This window comes from Vulpes lagopus, chromosome 11 (assembly GCF_018345385.1).
Source record: "Vulpes lagopus strain Blue_001 chromosome 11, ASM1834538v1, whole genome shotgun sequence".
Lineage (NCBI taxonomy): Eukaryota > Metazoa > Chordata > Mammalia > Carnivora > Canidae > Vulpes > Vulpes lagopus.
Window position 1 is genome coordinate 26,910,245 of NC_054834.1, and position 17,096 is coordinate 26,927,340.

General features: G+C 58.6%; 1 protein-coding gene across 1 annotated transcript; it reads left to right on the forward strand.

Moving 5' to 3' along the window:
* Positions 1-15,882, forward strand: FCRL6 (Fc receptor like 6). The gene is made up of 10 exons (XM_041722712.1): positions 1-130; positions 5,907-5,927; positions 6,634-6,900; positions 7,341-7,625; positions 7,788-8,069; positions 8,394-8,519; positions 11,303-11,368; positions 11,970-12,041; positions 14,105-14,136; positions 14,212-15,882. The coding sequence occupies exons 1-10, from the start codon at positions 70-72 to the stop codon at positions 14,338-14,340; spliced, it is 1,341 nt and encodes a 446-aa protein (XP_041578646.1). The 5' UTR covers positions 1-69; the 3' UTR covers positions 14,341-15,882.
* The last annotated feature ends 1,214 nt before the right edge of the window (positions 15,883-17,096 follow it).

The following is a 17,096-nucleotide window of genomic DNA, read 5'->3' on the forward strand; positions in this document are numbered from 1 at the left end:
CATCCCTGGGCCTGCGGCTTAGATCCTCTCCACTCCACCCTGACTCTGCATCTGCTTTTAGCTGGACCTATGTCCTTCCCCTGTGCCAGGCCAGGTTCCATGCTGCTCTACAGGATTGTGCTGTTCTTTGGTAAGTCACCAAGCATGAGCTTTCCCTCCTTGGCACCAAAGGCTAAGTTATTTGGGTCTTCTACTTTCACCTTTCTGAGTTCAAGAGGGTTTAATGAGAGTGTGCACATGGGTATGCTTGACAAAGATGGGGTGTAGTGGGGGGGGGGGCTCCTCTTATGTTTCCCATCCCTTCGTCCTTGGAAGGGGAGGCCTTCATGTATCAGAGCAAAATTAGGGAGACAGAAAATCACATTCTGAGGCCCAATGACATGTTTACCCTGTCAAATAAGATTAAATTACTCATCAGGCTATCTCAAAAGGAAAATGAAGTTATAGAAGGAAAGAAGGCTTGGGATGCCTGGGTGGCTCAGTCTATTAAGCCTCGGCCTTCGGCTCAGGTCATGATCTCCGGGTCCTGGGATCAAGCCCTGAATCAGGCTGCTTGCTCAGCAAGGAGTCTGCTGCTCCCTCTCCCTCTGTCTCTCCCTCAGCTTGTGCACACACACACTCTCTCTCTCTCTCTCTCTCTCTCAGATAAACAAAATCTTAAAAAAAAAAAAAAAGAGGAAGGAAAGAAGCTTTGGGCAGGGTGTGGGCTGGACAGGATTAGGGAAATGGGAAAAGGTAGTTCTGTGCATTTTGCTCAGCAATAGGTAGGCTTTTACAAAAAAACAAAAGATTTATTTTTATGAAGTTTCAGTGTTTTCCTAGAAGCAGTCAACAATGACCCGGCTTCTCATCTGATCAAGAGGCCTTGCTCTGAGTGTCCAAAGCCCTTTACCTACTGGCCATCCCCCTTCTCCCTACATCATCTCTCTATTGGGGATGGGCAGGTGCAGAGGCTGCTTCAGGTCTGACTGGTCCTTGCGGATGGTTCGCAGGATCAAATCCATTCTCCCTGAGGTATGTCTCTCTCCTTGACGCACCTCCCCGGAGGCCAGTCACCCTTGCCAGCAGTGGAAGGGACTGCTCCTCCAGTGGCAGAGAGCTACAAGGTGGGGAGAGGGTCACTAGGCACCTCCCAGACTCAACCCAGTCTCAGCCACTATTGCCTGCTACACTTAAAAGGAACAAGTCTGGGCACATATTCCACATCGCCTTACAATTTCCGAGTTGACTTACTTTTTGCTTTATACTTGGTCCCAGTAGTTTGCTTGTTTGTTTGTTTTCGTTGAACCAGAAAAACAAAACCATTTCTAAATACGATCTCTTCCTGGACAGAGTTTTTGAGAATTTGACCCTGCAAGGAAAACCCTTGTCCTACTCGGTACTCTTCCTTCCCCTACATCAGTGTTGTCCTGTGTGCTTATGAATGGCCCTTTGGACAAGTGGAAAGGTCCAAGGATAGGGTCAGGATAGCCTAGTGCCTGGATAGACTCCAGAAGAAAGGCTTTCAAGGGCAAATCACTACCTTGTAAAAGGAACAGCCCTTGCTGGTCTTTACTGGATGAAGTCCAAGTGCTTTCCAGCGTGGAACCCATGATCTGGAAGAGAGAGAGAGTCAAAAACTGGCTGACTAGGGGACAAGGTGGTAGAGGACCCAGGCCCAACGGAGTCACACTTGATGCTTGGGGACCTCAGGAAACCAATCTAAGATGCCGGGACCCCATGGCTAGGTGTGGAGAAACAGAGTTACCCTAAGTGCAGAGCTGCTATTTCCTCTTAGATGTGGGCAGAGACAAACAAGAAAACACCGAAGGCCTGCTTTGTAGTGCGTACGGTATCTCACCTCACCTTTAGAATCATAGGGTGGGTATTTTTTTAAATCCCGATTAAACAATTGGGGATATTGAGTTCACGATGGTTAACAAACTTGCGTAGAATTGCCCTGCTAATGAGCACAACAGATGCAAACCCAAGTCCACTTGGCGCTACCCGCGTGCTCTCTCCATCCCACCGCGATACCTCTAGCACAGCTGTGGTTGGGTTTTAATCAAGTGAGACTGGAAAACAAAATTCACTCCAAGTGCCTGGTGGGGCACGTTCACACAGTAAGCGGTGCCTGTTACTATTATGACTATCAGGGATTCAAGAGGCCAGGGGCCCTGACGCCAAATGTGCTGGTACCTGGCTGTACACTAAAGGTGTATTTGAAGTTTAGGAGAAGAACCTTAAATTTCTTCTGAGCTGAGCATTCGCCAAGTTCAGTCCCAGGGCTGGAACCCACCCTCCGTAGACACGCACGCAGGCCATGACAAGTATCTCAGAGCTTCCAGAACACGGCCACCCCCTGGCACCGTGGAAGCACGGCATGTTCCAGTGTGCTCGCGCTCACTGCAGAGAGGGTCCCTCGTGCTCTGCTGAAACCTGCTTCCCTGATCTCCCTCATTTCCATGAATTAGTCCCACTTCTGCCTAAAGTCTCTCCCTCTCTCTTAAGCTTTGCCCATCAGCTATTTGAAGACCCCTGTGTCCCTACTCTGCTGGGTCTTTCTCAGACAAGTATCTCCCAGTGCCTCTGAGTGGGAAATGGTGTCGGGGCCCCGTCCATCATGCTGGTTGGCCTGCTTGGTCCCCATACACTTTGTCCATGGGCCAGGAGCTGGGACTTCCCCTCCCTCCCACCATGGCCTCACTAGTGCCAAGGTCGGCAGGGCTGCAGCCTCCGCTGTCTATTGTACAACTTATTCAATGGCTGTGTCATCGCCTCATCTTTAGCCTGTAGCAGACCGATGTCCACGGTGCCCTTTGTAGGAAGTGCCACAAGGCACCCACGGCCCCCTGCACACCCTACTGCCAACTATCTTCATGACAGACGCTGGCTCTGCGGGCACAGCTCCCTGGTCTCACCACACTGGACAACAGGTCCCTGGGGCCCGGGGACACCAGCTCATCTGAGGTGTCCCTCTGGCCTCTGGATGCCTTCTGTCCTGTTGTAGGCTTCTATGCCCTCACCCTGTTCACTCACCACTTTGAAGTTGCAGAGGCATTTTTCCGGTAAAGAGGGGAAAGGAAGAGGGGCATCACTCCACTGAGAGATTTTAGTCACTCTGAGGTCAGGCCTTCTTTCTGCTTTCAGTTAAAACAGTAACCACGTTTCCAGGAGGTGGGTCACTAGCCACACAGCCCTGCAAGGAAGAAATGACTGTGGTGGTTCCCGTCCTATAGACAGAACCAGGAATTGAAGGCTGTTGGAATCCACACAGTTCATCCAAGTTCCCACCGAAAGAGAGGGATTCAGGAGTTAGGTTCAGGTCCTGTGATTCCAGACCCTGCATGCTTCCCACCACACCAAGCGCAGAGGAAAGATGTGTTTAGATGGGGCCGGGGGCAGATGGAGGGATGGCTAGAGAGGCGCGGAATTCCTCGCACACTGAGAGCCTGTGGCTGAGCTAGCCCCGAGCTGAGCGCAGAACTGAAACTGAAAGCCTCTGTCTGGGTCTCAGGCCACGCGGGCAACACGGGTGACAGCATGTGAATCAATGTGCCAAACAGCTGCATCTCAGGGCCCTGGTGAGAGCGTCCTCACCCACGCCTCCCAAGGCCATTCCCACATTTCTCAATGTCTGCCCATCACCTGGGACCTGTCGGTGTGAAGGACACAGTAGGGCTCGAGGATGGCCAGTCTGACTCTTCTCGGCCCTATGCCGCTCTTTGCTTCACCCCTTGACCTAAAGCCTAGAACACTCTCCACCACCTCATGTCCAGCTGTGCCCCTCCATCCCTTGGGCTGGTCATGCCTGTCTAACCTACCTCATCTATCATTTTGTGGCTTGGCCTCTCTTCCCAGGCCATTTTTGTTCTGCAAACATTCATGCATTTAAAAGCATTAGGGGTTGGGACGCCTGGGTGGCTCAGTGTTTAAGCAACTGCCTTAGGCTTAGGGTGTGATCCCGGAGTCCCTGGATCCAGTGTGGGGATGGAGTCCCGTGTCGGGCTCCCCGCGGAGAGGCTGCTTCTCCCTCTGCCTGTGCCTCTGCCTTTCTCTGTGTCCCTCAAAATAAATAAATAAATAAAATCTTTAAAAATAAATAAAAGCATTAGGGGCACCTGGCTGGCTTAGTGGGGTGATCATATGACTTTTGATCTCATGGTCATGAGTTCAGGCCCCATCCTGGGCATGGAGCCTACATAAAATTTTTATTTTTAATTAAAATTAAAATAAAAATTTTGCTCTGATGGGGCCAACTTGGCTCAGTTGGTACAGCACGCAACTCTTGATCTCAGGCTCATGAATTCAAACCCCATGTTAGGTGTAGAGCTTACTAAAAAAAAAAAAAAAAAAAAAAAAAAAAAAAAAAAAAAGCAGCAATAAAGCAAAAGCATGATTAGTTCAATTACATAAAAAGATTTGGGGGTGCCTGGCTGGCTCAATCTGTAGAGCTGTGATTCTTGAGCTCCAGGCTGTGAGTTCGAGCCCATGATAGGTGTAGAGATTTACTTAAAAATAAAATCTTAAAAAATAATAATAAAATGATAGATTGATAGATAGATGATAGATAGGTGATAGATAGAAGCATTAGGAGTGGGGATCCCTGGGTGGTGCAGCGGTTTGGCGCCTGCCTTTGGCCCAGGGCGCGATCCTGGAGACCCGGGATCGAATCCCATGTCGGGCTCCCCGTGCATGGAGCCTGTTTCTCCCTCTGCCTGTGTCTCTGCCTCTCTCTCTCTCTGTGTGTGTGACTATCATGAATAAATAAAATTTAAAAAAAAAAAAAAATGAAATATAACAGGAGGTCTTTCAACCATTGAATAAAAGGGGAAGCACAGAGACACTAATGACTACAGAGGGAAATATCCTTGGGACTGGGGGTAACATATAATTTAAAAAAAAAAAAAAAAAAAAAAGAAGCATTAGGAGTGCGTATAGGGGTGATCCGAGCTGCCAGTCAAGTGACCCCACACCTCTTCATCTGTCACTTCCAGGCTGTGCTCTCCAGAGCTCTGCAGACAGGTGGGGCCACAGGAGTGCGCAGCCTGCCTTTGCTCTCTGAGTTCTTCCGCAGGTGCAGATAGGCACTGGGACCCACTGGTGCACGGGTCCACTCTTCTGTGCCCTGCTTGGGGTGCCCTGCCCCACGTGGCTGGGCACAAAGCTGGCGAGTGTTCATCCAACAGATGTGCGTTGAACACAGACCATTCCCGGCACGGGTCCTCGGCATGGGTGGGGTGGTACAAGGTATAGGTGAGCCCCGCCCTCGTGGAGCTTGCATCCTAGACACACGGAGGCAGGCGGTAACGAGGAAGCAATTTAAAGAATAAGATAACTTCAAATAGAGACAAGGGCTCGGATGTTAATGCAGTGGGGTGCTGTTACGGTGACTGAGGTGAATTATTTCAATTGGGGGTCCCAGAAAGACCTACAGGGGTGACATTTGAACTGAGGTAGGGCAGAGGATTCCAGGCAGTGGGTCCAAAATAAAAGCAGAGTGGCTGGGTGACCGGGTGGCTGGGGAGCGGGGGGGCTGGGGGGGCTGAATGGTTTGGGGAGCTGGGGGCTGAGGGGCAGGGGGGATGGGGGAATGGGTGATTAGGTGGTTGGGGGGCTGGGAGTCTAAGTGGCCTGTGGGGGCTGGGAGTCTAAGTGGCCTGTGGGGGCTGGGGGCTGTAGGGCTGTGGGGCTGGGGGCTGGATGGTTGGGTGGCTGAGTGGCTTGGGGTGCTGGGGGGCTGGAGGGCTGGGTGGTCGAGGGGCCAAGTGGCTGAGTGGCCAGCTGAGTGGGTACCCAGGGGGCTGGGTAATTGGCTTATTGGCTTATTGAATGGATTTGAGCGCCCATCCCTGAGGTGACAGGCCTTCTCGTGAGAAAGTTCTTTCTGCTACTTACCCTAGTTGTGTTGCTCTGTTCTCTTGCAGTTCCCTGTGCTGGGAAAACTGGTGAGTCTTACGTATCTGTCCCTTCCAACTCCAAGTATGTCTCTGGGCCAAAGCTTAATGGATGGGTCATGGGTCCCCTGGAAACATCTTCAGAGCAGCAGACTGAGCCCATTCCTCGGGAATCCTGGCCAGGGCCCAGGCAGAAATGAGACCCGGGACCCCACTGGTCTCAGGCCAAGGGTAACTCTGGGGCCCAGCAAATGGCTCTGGGCCTCATCTCATCCCCCGTAAGTGGCACTGGCCTCCGTCTCCTCCTCTCAGCAGTGCTCGGAAGCTCCTCCGGTCTCCACTCCCCGAGGCCCTGGACTCCCTTCCATCCCTCGAATGTTCAGAGGAGGCAGCTTTGTCCCTCGGCAACCTTTGCCTTCCCGCCCACCCTGACTCTCATAGGGCTCTCTGTCAAGTGGGAAAAACCCTGACCCATGAACAGGCCTGACCAACCAGGACATGTTCTGCAGCACCGGGGGCGGGGGGAGGGGGGTGCCAGAAGAAGTCAAACACAGGCACAAGCAGGGGCGGGGAGGGAAGGGCAGAGGTAGAGAGAAGAGGCAGGGAGAAGTTGGGGAGGGGGGGAGCAAAGCAGAGGCCTGGCCCTGGCCCAGCGGGGAGGGCTGGGGGACCGGGAGCCCCGAGGCTGAGGGATAGAGGGAGAAAACGGGCCAGTGGGATGCGAGGCTCCGGGCAACCCCATTCCTGTGTCTCCCAGTCTGGCTGCACCTCCGAGCCTGGCCAGACCCCGTGTTCGAGGGAGACGCCCTGACTCTGCAGTGCCAGGGGTGGAGGAACACAGAAATGTCCCAGGTAGAGTTCTACAGAGACAGAAAGGCGCTCGGTGCCCCCAGGGATGTGCAGGTCCTGCCCATGGGCACGGCAGCCCTGGAGAGCAGCGGCCAGTACAGCTGCAGTGGGAGGATGGCCCACATCCCACACCTAGGCACCCAGAGGTCAGAGATGACCATGGTTCAAGTCCAAGGTGAGTCACCAGCGGGGGGGGGGGGGGGCGGGGGGGGCCAGGGTGCTGCGCAGGGATCCAGTCTCTAGAGGTCAGCGGTCTGTGGGCAGCGCCGTCGCCCTGGCCACCCCCCGGGCCCAACCACAGGGCTCCAGGTGTCCCCACGCTGGCGCCGGAGAGGGAGGGGAAGCACCCTGGACCAGCCCTGCCCCTCGGTCCCGGAGACCTTGGGCCGGACCCCTCCCTTCTGGGGACCAGGCAACCCCTAGGCCCTCCGCTCTGGCCCGAGGTTCCAGGGATGCCCGTGCTGTGGCTCCCGGCTGAGAGCCATGGCCTGAGGGACAAGGACGGTGTCCCCCGCCGGGCACAGGGCTGGGGCCTGGGGACGCCCTGGTTAGTGCCTGGCCTCTGGGCACCCGTGGGTCAGGGGTCCCCTGTGAGCCCGGGCCTCTCCTCCTCAGAGCTGTTCCGGCCTCCAGAGCTGCATGCTGTCCCCTCTCCCAAGCCCCGTGAGGGGGCCCCGCTGACCCTGAGATGCCAGACGGAGATGCACCCCCAGAAGTCAGCCTCTAGGCTCCTCTTCTCCTTCCTCAAGAACGGCCACACCTTGCAGGACAGGGACCCCCGGCCAGAGCTCCACCTCCCAGAAGCCCGGGAGGGAGACTCTGGGCTTTACTGGTGCCAGGCCACCCCCAAGGGCAGCAGAGTCCAGAAACAGAGCCCCCGGCTGGAGGTCAGGGTGCTGGGTGAGTGGGGACGGAGGGGGACACTGCCCAGGATCTGCCTTCAGGTAATGGGACCCCTGAGCCTTGGGGGGGGTCTTCCAGGGCAGGAGGGGGCTCAGGCCCCAGTAGCCAACACCCAGATCCCTGGGGAGTGTCACTGATGTCCACCCCGTGTGCCTCCAGCCCCTGTGTCCCAGCCTCTGCTCTCCCTGAGCCCCGGGCCCACTGGCCTGGCCTTGGGGGATGTGGTACAGCTCTTCTGTGTGGCCATCAATGGCTCCCCTCCCATCCTGTACTCATTCTACCTGGACGGGAAGATGCTGGGGAGCCCCCGGGCTCCGCGTGGTAGGACTGCCTCCTTCTCCTTCACCGTGATGTCAGCAAGGGACACCGGGAGCTACTCCTGCCAGGCCCAGAACAACGTCTCCAAAGAGACGAGCGAGCCCAAGACGCTCTCCCTGGACAGTAGGTCTTGTCGCCCAGTCGGGCTCTGCGCCCCAGCCAGCGGCAGGGGTCAGGGGTCACCCCTTGGCGCGCCACCCACCTGCACCCTGCGCTGCAAGACCGAGCGCGGACCCTGCTTGGGGCGTCCATGCCCTGAACCTGGAGGGAAGGTGGGAGGTCGCTGTGGAGGGCGCGGTGGCGCGGGGCCATCCTGCTTGCACCCTCTGCAGCCCCTGCCTCCTCCTTGAGGCCGCACGCGTGCTCCCTTCTGACCCCTCTGCGCCCACCGGGGGACACCTCCGAGTCTCATCCTCGATGCCCATGGTGCCCCGTCTCCCCCCGCAGCTCCCGCAGGCTCGCCCGCCCCGCCTGGCGCCCCCCGGCTGGCTCCCTGGCTGTGTGCAGGCCTTCTGGCTGTGCTGGCCGTCACCGCGGCACTTCTGGGCTGCTTCAGACCCTGGAGACAATCCGGTCAGTAACCGTTTCGACTTCCTTAGTGGCTGAACCGCTTAGCCAGACGCTGCCCGGCCTGCGGAAAGCCAGCGTCTCGAGGGCCCCGCTGCTTCCTCCACCGAGTGGTGGGTGGCAAGAGGGACTCCTCTCTAACCGTCCCACAAAGCCCGTGGAGGGACCCTTACAGCCTCCAACACACACACACACACACACACACACACACACAGACCAGTGTCTCACGTACCCACGGTCAGCCAGAGATGCGTGAACAAAGGCGCCGACAGAGGAGTCTGTAAACGCTGCACGCGGAGCACATGAGGGCCCCCGTGTTTGGAGGAGCATCTGTGGCTGTTGGTCGGACCACGAAAGCCCCGGGCCACCCCCACCTTGTTGGGCCAGAGCTCTGCAGAGCAAGGACGAGGGATGGAGAACCCCAGGCTGCTCAGCGGAGGCTCCTCACCAGGAGGGAAGCGGAGCCGCGGCCTCTGCATCGGCCGCATCGGCCTCTCGATTCTGTGGCCCTGGCCCTTGGCTCCAGGATTCCTCAAGCATCTCCGCTTGGGGTTATTGTGAGAGTCGCACCCAAGGAGATGCATCGACCTGACACCTCGAGCGTGGGCTGGCACCTGGCGGGGGCTGGCACCTTCTCCCTCGGGTCCACGTGGATTCCGGACCCACCGGGTGGAGACGGGGAGGCAGGAACGGAGGCCCTCACGGCCAGGCTGGCTCTGCATTGCCTCCCACTCTAGCCTGTCTCCGCCTCGGGCCGCATCTAAGGGAAGGCCATTGCTGTCCCGGCTCGTTGCTAGACTTTCAGCCCCCGATGACGGGGACCCAGACCCGCCCACCTCCTGCTCACTCTGTCATTCCTGCTTTCCACTTGCCAAGGGACGAAGCCGCCACCTGCATTTCCTTATTCACGTCGGCGGCCGCCCCTTCTGTCGAGGAATCCGCGTGAGATTTTCGGGAGCCGGGCCAGACCACTGGGACCACCCAGTGCTCCTCCCCGAGCTCCCGCCAGGACGCCTGCAGGGGCCTCTCCCCGGTCCTGACCCTCCAGCCCCCCACCCCACAAGCTCCCCCGTTAGGGCCTGGACCAGCCTCCGAGCAGGTCTTTGTCCCACAAACATGCCCTCTAGTCTTGAGTCAAGGCTCCACGCAGGCTGTCTTGCTTTAAGCTATGGCTGTGCAGGAGGAGGACGGGAGGACGTTGGAGGCGGCCGGAGCTAGCTGGGTGGCTGCACCCGACTGCCACCGTCCTGCCTCCCCCCGGCCCCGCCGTGGACGCCTGGGAGCCCCCGGGGCCTGTGCCTCCGGCCCCTCAGCCCTGGGTCCCGGCACTAAAGGCAAAGCAACAGGCCCGGCTGTCTCCCCGCCAGCCCCCAACGGGACGATGGGAGAGCGGGCGCTGCTGCAGGTCCCTCGGGAGGAAGAAGCACCTCGTGGGAAACAAGAGAACATGTTCCCATGCAGACGCTGCTGCGGCCCCCACGCGGCCCCACTGCCAGCCTGGGAGCGCCTGGGCCCCACTGCGTGACGGAACCTGTCTCCCGAGAAAACAGGGCTCCTGGTGGTGGCCCTGGTCCTCTCACCTCAGAGTCCCAGGCGCGCAGAACGTTCAGAATGTCACGCGGGAAACCACCGTCGGGCCCGATTCCAAAGCTTCACCAGAAAACCAGCAGGTCGACGGCTTCGTAGCTCACACCCACCTGCTGACCACCTCTGGGGAGCACGTCGCTCCCTCAGCACACCAACCTGCCACCTCCAAGGGCACTGGGCAGGCCGTACCTCTGAAGGCGAATGGCAGAACATGCTGGCCAACGACAGCGAGCCTGGCACCACACACAGTGATGCAAGGTGGCACCTGCCCAGGTGTGCGCGCTGTCCTCTGCTTGCTTAACAAGGTCCATTTCACCACCTGTTGTCACACCGTGTGCGAAACAGAGGAACCCCCGGAGCCCATCAGAGGACGGAGACCCAGAAATAGCCCTGGCGAACGAGCACCAGGGGCGTGCAATGACAGGGAGCACTCTGGGTCTTACAGGAAACACCACTCCCACGACCCGGCCAGCTAAGGAACGTTCCTCAGGCACCAAGTGTTCTAAAACACACGTGTGAGCCCGTCCCTATCCTAGGAGCTGATTTTGAGAGCCTTGGAAGCACCTGCTCCCCTGAGGCAACATGCTAGTGGAGAAAAAGCCTATAAACCCCGGTTAAGACTCTGTCCCTACCCCTTATCTTATGTGCCTGCCCTTGGAGAGGTCCCCTCGCCCAGCCTCAGTTGCCTCACCTACAAGTGATACTAGGACGTCCCGGTATCAACCTCTGCAGGATGGTCGTGGAGAATACCAGACGCCAGAGGGTCAGGAGGAGAGGCTTTCTTGCCCCACACCCACCCCCCCCCCCCCGCCCCCCGGCTGCGTGCCGCTTGCTGGACCAGGCGCTGAGCGGGGAGCAGCCCCTGCACTGCAGTTCCTGGGCCCAGGGTCTGGCACACAGCGTGTGGCCAAAGCCAGTAGCTTTCCCCCTTCCGGAAAGCAGCCCGCCTGGCGAGCCTGAGCCCTCTCCCTGCAGAGGTGACCCCGTCCCTTCTGACCCTGCTTCCTCCCAGGCTGTGGCTCCCATGGGGCCACATAGGGTATTTCTCAAAGGAAACATCTCATGAAAATTAACTGCGTCTAGACTTGCGGCTTGGCCCTCATGAACAGACGAGCCTGAGACGCGGGCAGCCTCCACTGCCTTTCCTTGTCGCGGGCTCCCCGCTCTCTGAAGGCTCAGAGTCATGCCTTTGTGTCTCCCAGGGCCGCCTCCGACCCAGGATCCGCCCCCAGCCCCAGCCGGAGAGCAGCACTCGGTGTTTGGCAACGGTAAGGACCTGCAGCAGGGCCCCGCACAGTGGGTCCCGGAAGGCCGAGGAGGGCCTCTGGAGAGGACAGGACAAGGAAGCCCTGCGAGCCCCAAGCCTCAGGAGTCAGTCACTGGGGAAGGAAGTAGCCGGCTTCTGGGGAGAGTGTGTGGAGCCAGTGCATAGGGCTGGGGGAGGGAGGGACAGGGAAGTGGCGGGGACGCCCGGCCTCCAGGCCGAGGGCAGGGGGTCGTTAGGTCAGCGGCCAGCCCCGGTCCACCAAGTAATTCTGTAAAGAACATTACATATGAGTCATGTAAGGCTGCTTTTGCACCACGGAGCTGAGTGATGACAGCAAACACCTTACGGCCAGCCGGGCCTAAAACATTGACTTTTTAACAGAAAATGTTTGCCAACCTCCAGTTTAAACAGTGTCAGGGCTGGTGAAGCCTCTAGAACCTGCTGTGGGGGCAGGCAGCTTTTGCCAAGACGGATATCCCACGTTACTAACGGCCTCCCACTCTCAGTTCCCACCTGGCTCCCCCCACAGGTGTCCTCGGGACAATGAGGCCTCGAGGTGGGACAGCAGTTGGGTCCTATTCAAGCCTCATTCCTTCTTTCAGTCACTTGGCAGGATGAGGATGAAGAAGCTGATACGTATCCTTCAGACCTCGCAGTCCTAAGGGAGCCTGAGGGTGAGTAATCTCGGACCAAACTCGACGCCCTCGCTAATGTAAAGAGGAAGTTTGGGGCCTGGGCTGAGGTATCACCACCACTACCACCAACATTGCCATTTTATAGTGACAATTATCATTATCACATCTACCACCACCATCACCACCACCAACACCTCCACCACCCCCATTCACCACCACCAATACCATTACCACCACCATCAACAACACTATCACCCCACCATCACCACCATCACCCCTTTCACCTCCACCACCACCATAGCCACCATTGCCACCATCACCATCACCAACAACACTCCCAACACCACCACCACCACCAATACCACCATCACTACCACCACCACCACCAATACCATCACCACCAACACCATCACCTCCACCACCCCCATCACCACCACCAATACCATTACCACTACCATCAACACTACCTCCACCACCCCCTTCACCTCCACCACCACCCATAGCCACCATTGCCACCATCACCATCACCACCACTACCATCATCACCAACACCCCTACCACAAACATCACTACGTCCACCACAATGACTATCTTTTATTTTTAAAGATTTTATTAATTTATTCATGAGAGACACAGAGAGAGAGAGGCAGAGACACAGGCAGAGGGAGAAGCAGGCTCCCTGTAGGAGCTCGATCGGAACTCGATCCCAGGACCCCGGGGTCACACCCTGGGCCAAAGGCAGGCGCTCAACCGCTGAGCCCCCCAGGGATCCCACATCATGACTGTCTTCAACATCATCTCTATACACCACCACTGCTCCCACTGGAACCAGGGAGATTTTTTGCCTTTTTCTGAGCCCTGCGGAGGAACAAAGAAAGGAGAGGAAGGAATGATGCAGCTGGTCTTCACCCCAGAGTAGAAGACTCAGCAGGACATTCCCGGGTCTGAGAGGAGCCAGGAAGACCGTGCACTTCAGCCACAGATCCCAGACTCAGGATGGGGGGAGTCTAGTTGGAAAGGACGGCAAGGGGCCGTCCTAGGAAGAGTAGGGGCTTCTGAGTCAGTCAGACCTGAGTTCAAATCCTGACTCCATGTACTCACTGTGCGACGGGGCAAGGTGCTTGAGCTTCTGCGCCTGGTCCATTCAGTGGAGGTGCTGCCTACTTTGCAAGGCCGTTGGAAACCCCTGGGCCCGGAACACGGGTTCTAGACGCCTTGAGCACCACCTGGTGTGTAACAGGCACCCCAGAATGGGAGGCTTTTTGTTTTCGTTTTGCTGAGATTTCTACTGCTGGTCCGTAAAATGGGTTTGGATCGGCCCCGGCTTTCTGCTCCCTCCACGAAGGGCACTGGAGGAAGAGACAGACGGGGGCACTCGTGGACTCCGGGGCCGGCGGGCAGATGGGGGCACACGTGGGCACCGCTCCCTCCAGACGGGAGTTACAAGGAGACTCGCACACAAGGAAGGAAGGAAGAAGCCAATCCTATGCACTTTTTCATGGACAAAATAAGGAAATAGGGTTGTTTTAGTCCTCGCAGGATGGGGGCGCCTGGGGGGCTCAGCGGTTGTGCGTCTGCCTTCGGCCCAGGGCGTGACCCTGGGGTCCTGGGATCGAGTCCACGTGGGGCTCCCCTCTGGAGCCCGCTTCTCCCTCTGCCTGCTGCTCCCCCTGCTGTGCGCTCTCGCTCTCCCTCCCTCCCTCCCTCTCTCTTTCTTAAATAAATAAAATCTTTAAAAGCTCGTAATAATCCTGGCAGGGCAACACTGTGCGGGCGTAAAGGCGTGATCTGGGGTGGGGCAGGGGGGGCTGCTCGCAGCTCCTTACCCCCGGGCTGGGGAGGCCAGGAGGGGGGTGGGGTCCCAGGGCCGAGGCTGGCCTGCCGTCAGGAAGCTGGGCCATGGTCCAGCGGTGCAGACCTCGGCCTCCTGGGTCCTGGGCCCACCTGTGTTAGGATGGTGGTGAGGGTTCCTGAGGAGCAAAAAGGGGGAACAGCGTTCCCTGGGCTGGTCCATGCGGTGAGGGGCGGACAGCCAGCCTGGGGGGCAGCAGGGGCATGGGGAGCCACACACCCTAACCCGAGGGCTTCTCTCTGCCCCGCAGCCCAGCCTGCCGAGCCAGCCTCGAGGACCTGGGTGAGTTGGAGCCCGGCTCGCTCCTCACCGTCCGTGTTACATCTGCCTCCTCTTCCTGACCTGACTGTCCCACAGGGCACGTCTGTCATCTACACCGAGGTGAGATGCTCCCAGCTTGCTGACCTTCCAGCCACGAGGCCCAAGACAAGAAGCAGGACCCACGAAGCACCCCCTGGGAACTTCGAGGAAGCCCTGTACTACTGATGGCACCGCCCCAGCACCACCCACCGCGGCCTCCAACGCTCCCCAGGGGGCCAGCGGGGACCCCAGCCCCTCTGCAAGTCCCCGACCCCTGAGCCCAGCAGCGAGGGAGCCCGGCGTCCTGGTGGGGTCCCCAGGAGGCTCGAGGAACCCCTCTTTGATCCCCGGGAGCAAGAACAGGAACACCAGGCAGGGCTTCAAGAAGGGGACAGGCCACGGAGGCCACCGATGTCTTCCTGTGGGAGTGGAGCGGGGGAAAGGCCTTCCCTCTACGCACCTGTCGGTGGCCCTCAGGTCTGGGCAAGGGCCTGGCCTCACCCCAACGGAGAGAGCGTTAGTCTGTGCGCCCCGCGGGGCCGCCTGGCTGCTCTGGGAAAGCATTTCCTACTGGCAAGCTGTCGCTGAGGCCCCTGAGTGGCCACAGGGCGCAGGACCCGGGGAGTCCAGGAGTTGGGGGAACGACCCAGCCCGGTGGCATCTCAGGATTCTCAACCAGAGGCAGAGCCCCCCGGGGACCCCGAACCCTGCCTTCCACGCATCCCACTTCTGTTCAGACCCCTTCCGGGCTCCCAGGTTCATGGGACTGAGGTTGCCCTAAACCCCCAAACTGCAGTCACCCCTCAAGTGCTCACGTCTGAGCTGTAGACTCTATCCCTTGACAGGAGTGGATGGGTCTGTTTCCTGGTACACCCCAGTCCCGGTCGCCGTGGGGCCTGATGGCTGGTTTGCTTTGGCTCGTGGGGCCCCCACAGTCCTTGACACAAGAGGTAGGGGCTAGTGACCAGGGGATAAGCCCTGGACGCCCTCTGGCCCCAGTCCCGCCCCCAGCCCCCTCTCCGGGGAAGAGGCCACCCCACCCACCCCTGGCCTCCCGGTTGCTGGACTGTTCATCCTTGAGCTTCCTAGAGGGACGGCCCCCCAGACACTGCCCCAACCACCGAATCCCAGTCTCCGCTTAAGCTTACGTAGGACAGGCAGCGGTCCATGCGCACATCAAAGTCGGCAAAGCCCAGTCTGCCTCCGAAAGGCACTTCATGGGACGGAGTCCCCAAAAGCCTGGACTTCGGGATAAGATGTCACCAGATAAGACAGAGGAGGAAAAAAAAAAAAAAAAAAAAGACAGAGGAGGGACTGGGACTGGGACTCGAGCCTTCTCCTCCTTCGCATCCCCCACCGGCCTTGCCCTGGCCCAGCCTCTCCCGCCCGCTTGCTCCTGCGCCTCCTCCCTGGGCCCTCCCCGCAGCTGCTCCGACCTCCGACCTCCGACCTCAGCCAGGCTGGGAGCCAGCGCCGGGCCTTCTAGAAGCAACGAGTCCATCAGGAGACGCCCTCCACCCCCACAACCCCAGGCTGTGAGGAGACAAGGCACCCTCGGGACAGGAGAGGCGGGCTCCCAGCCATCCTGGGGCCCCTCCCTGAGCTTGGGCACCTGCCCAGAGCGACCCCCAGATGCGGAACCGACCAGCCAGCGCGCCCATGCTCTCCAGCCAGCTCACAGAGCGATTTGCTGGTTTGATCATTAAAAAAAAAAAAAAAAAAAAAAAACAGGGCTTATGTTTTGTGTGTCTCCTTTTATTTGTCTTTTAAGTAGATTGCTCTTCCCCGAAGTCTGCAAAAGCACAGGCGCACGATGGATTCAAAATGCAGCTCAGCTCCTCAGACAAGGTGGGTGAGAAGCCCGACCCCACAGGACTCTCGCCTGCAGCACCTGCTCGCTTGCAGCACCCACCTGCGCTGCGCTCTTTCCCCGGGACCCCTCCCCACCCCACTTCTGTGGGCATAGCTGAACATATCCTCTCCCCTTCCTGCAGAAAAGAATGAACTGGGATTTTTTTTTTTTTTTCATGAACGATTACTAAGAAAGTTGAAGGAAAAGAAAATCCCCAAAAGAACACAGAGAAAGCAGAGGCGTCCGAGGAGATGCCAGCCCCTTGCCAGTGCTCGGGGCAGTGGCTGCGGCTGGTCCCAGAGAACTGCGGGAGGCAGGGGAAGGACCCGCAGACCAGGGATGGGCCCACGGTGCCCCCCACACCCCCCACACACCCTGCCGGGCTCTGGCTGTGAAACGCTCTTTCTCCCTGAGTCGGAGCTAAGTGCAGGCACCCAGCCGTGGGGAGTGGCCTGCACAGGCTGGGGGCCCTGGGACCGGGTCTGTGGAGCCAGGTCACCCCCGGGGTAGGGGCGGGGAGCACGGGCCTCACGGCTGCCCCCACCAGCACCCCTGGTCTGACCGTCCCTGGCCACTGTCCTTGCTTCCCAGGCGGCTCTACGCTTTAGACACAAACCACGTCAGTGGAGTGTGGCCCTTCCCCGAACCAGGCAGTTTGCAGATCCCCGGATTCCTTCCAGTTCCAAGTTTATGTGAGATTTGGCTGGAAAATGAGGCCTTCAACGTCCTTACCCAAATCAGCAGCTACCACGCAGCGCTGCATCCTTCATCTTTGAGTGGACCGCGATGATGGGAAGGACAGACGGGGAGCGCGGGCCGGGGAAGATCCAGGCTCCTCTGTCCCCTGCGGGCTGTGCTGGGCCGCGAACTCGAACTCGGGTTCCCGCGTCCCTGCGCCCTGCAGGGAGGATCTCCTGACGTGGGCTGAGGGACAGGTGTGCACCGTGGACGTGGGCTGAGGGACAGGTGCGGGCCGTGGATGTGGGCTGAGGACAGGTGTGCACCATGGACGTGGGCTGAGGGACAGGTGTGCGCTGTGGATGTGGGCTGAGGGACAGGTGCGGGCCATGGATGTGGGCTGAGGGACAGG

Bases quoted from the DNA above. Each gene is read 5' to 3' on its own strand.
- FCRL6 (XM_041722712.1), top strand. From the start codon at position 70: ATGTCCTTCCCCTGTGCCAGGCCAGGTTCCATGCTGCTCTACAGGATT. The intron at 131-5,906 runs GTAAGTCACCAA...GTTCTCTTGCAG, and splicing joins CAGGATTGTGCTGTTCTTTG to TTCCCTGTGCTGGGAAAACT. The intron at 11,369-11,969 runs GTAAGGACCTGC...TCCTTCTTTCAG, and splicing joins GCACTCGGTGTTTGGCAACG to TCACTTGGCAGGATGAGGAT.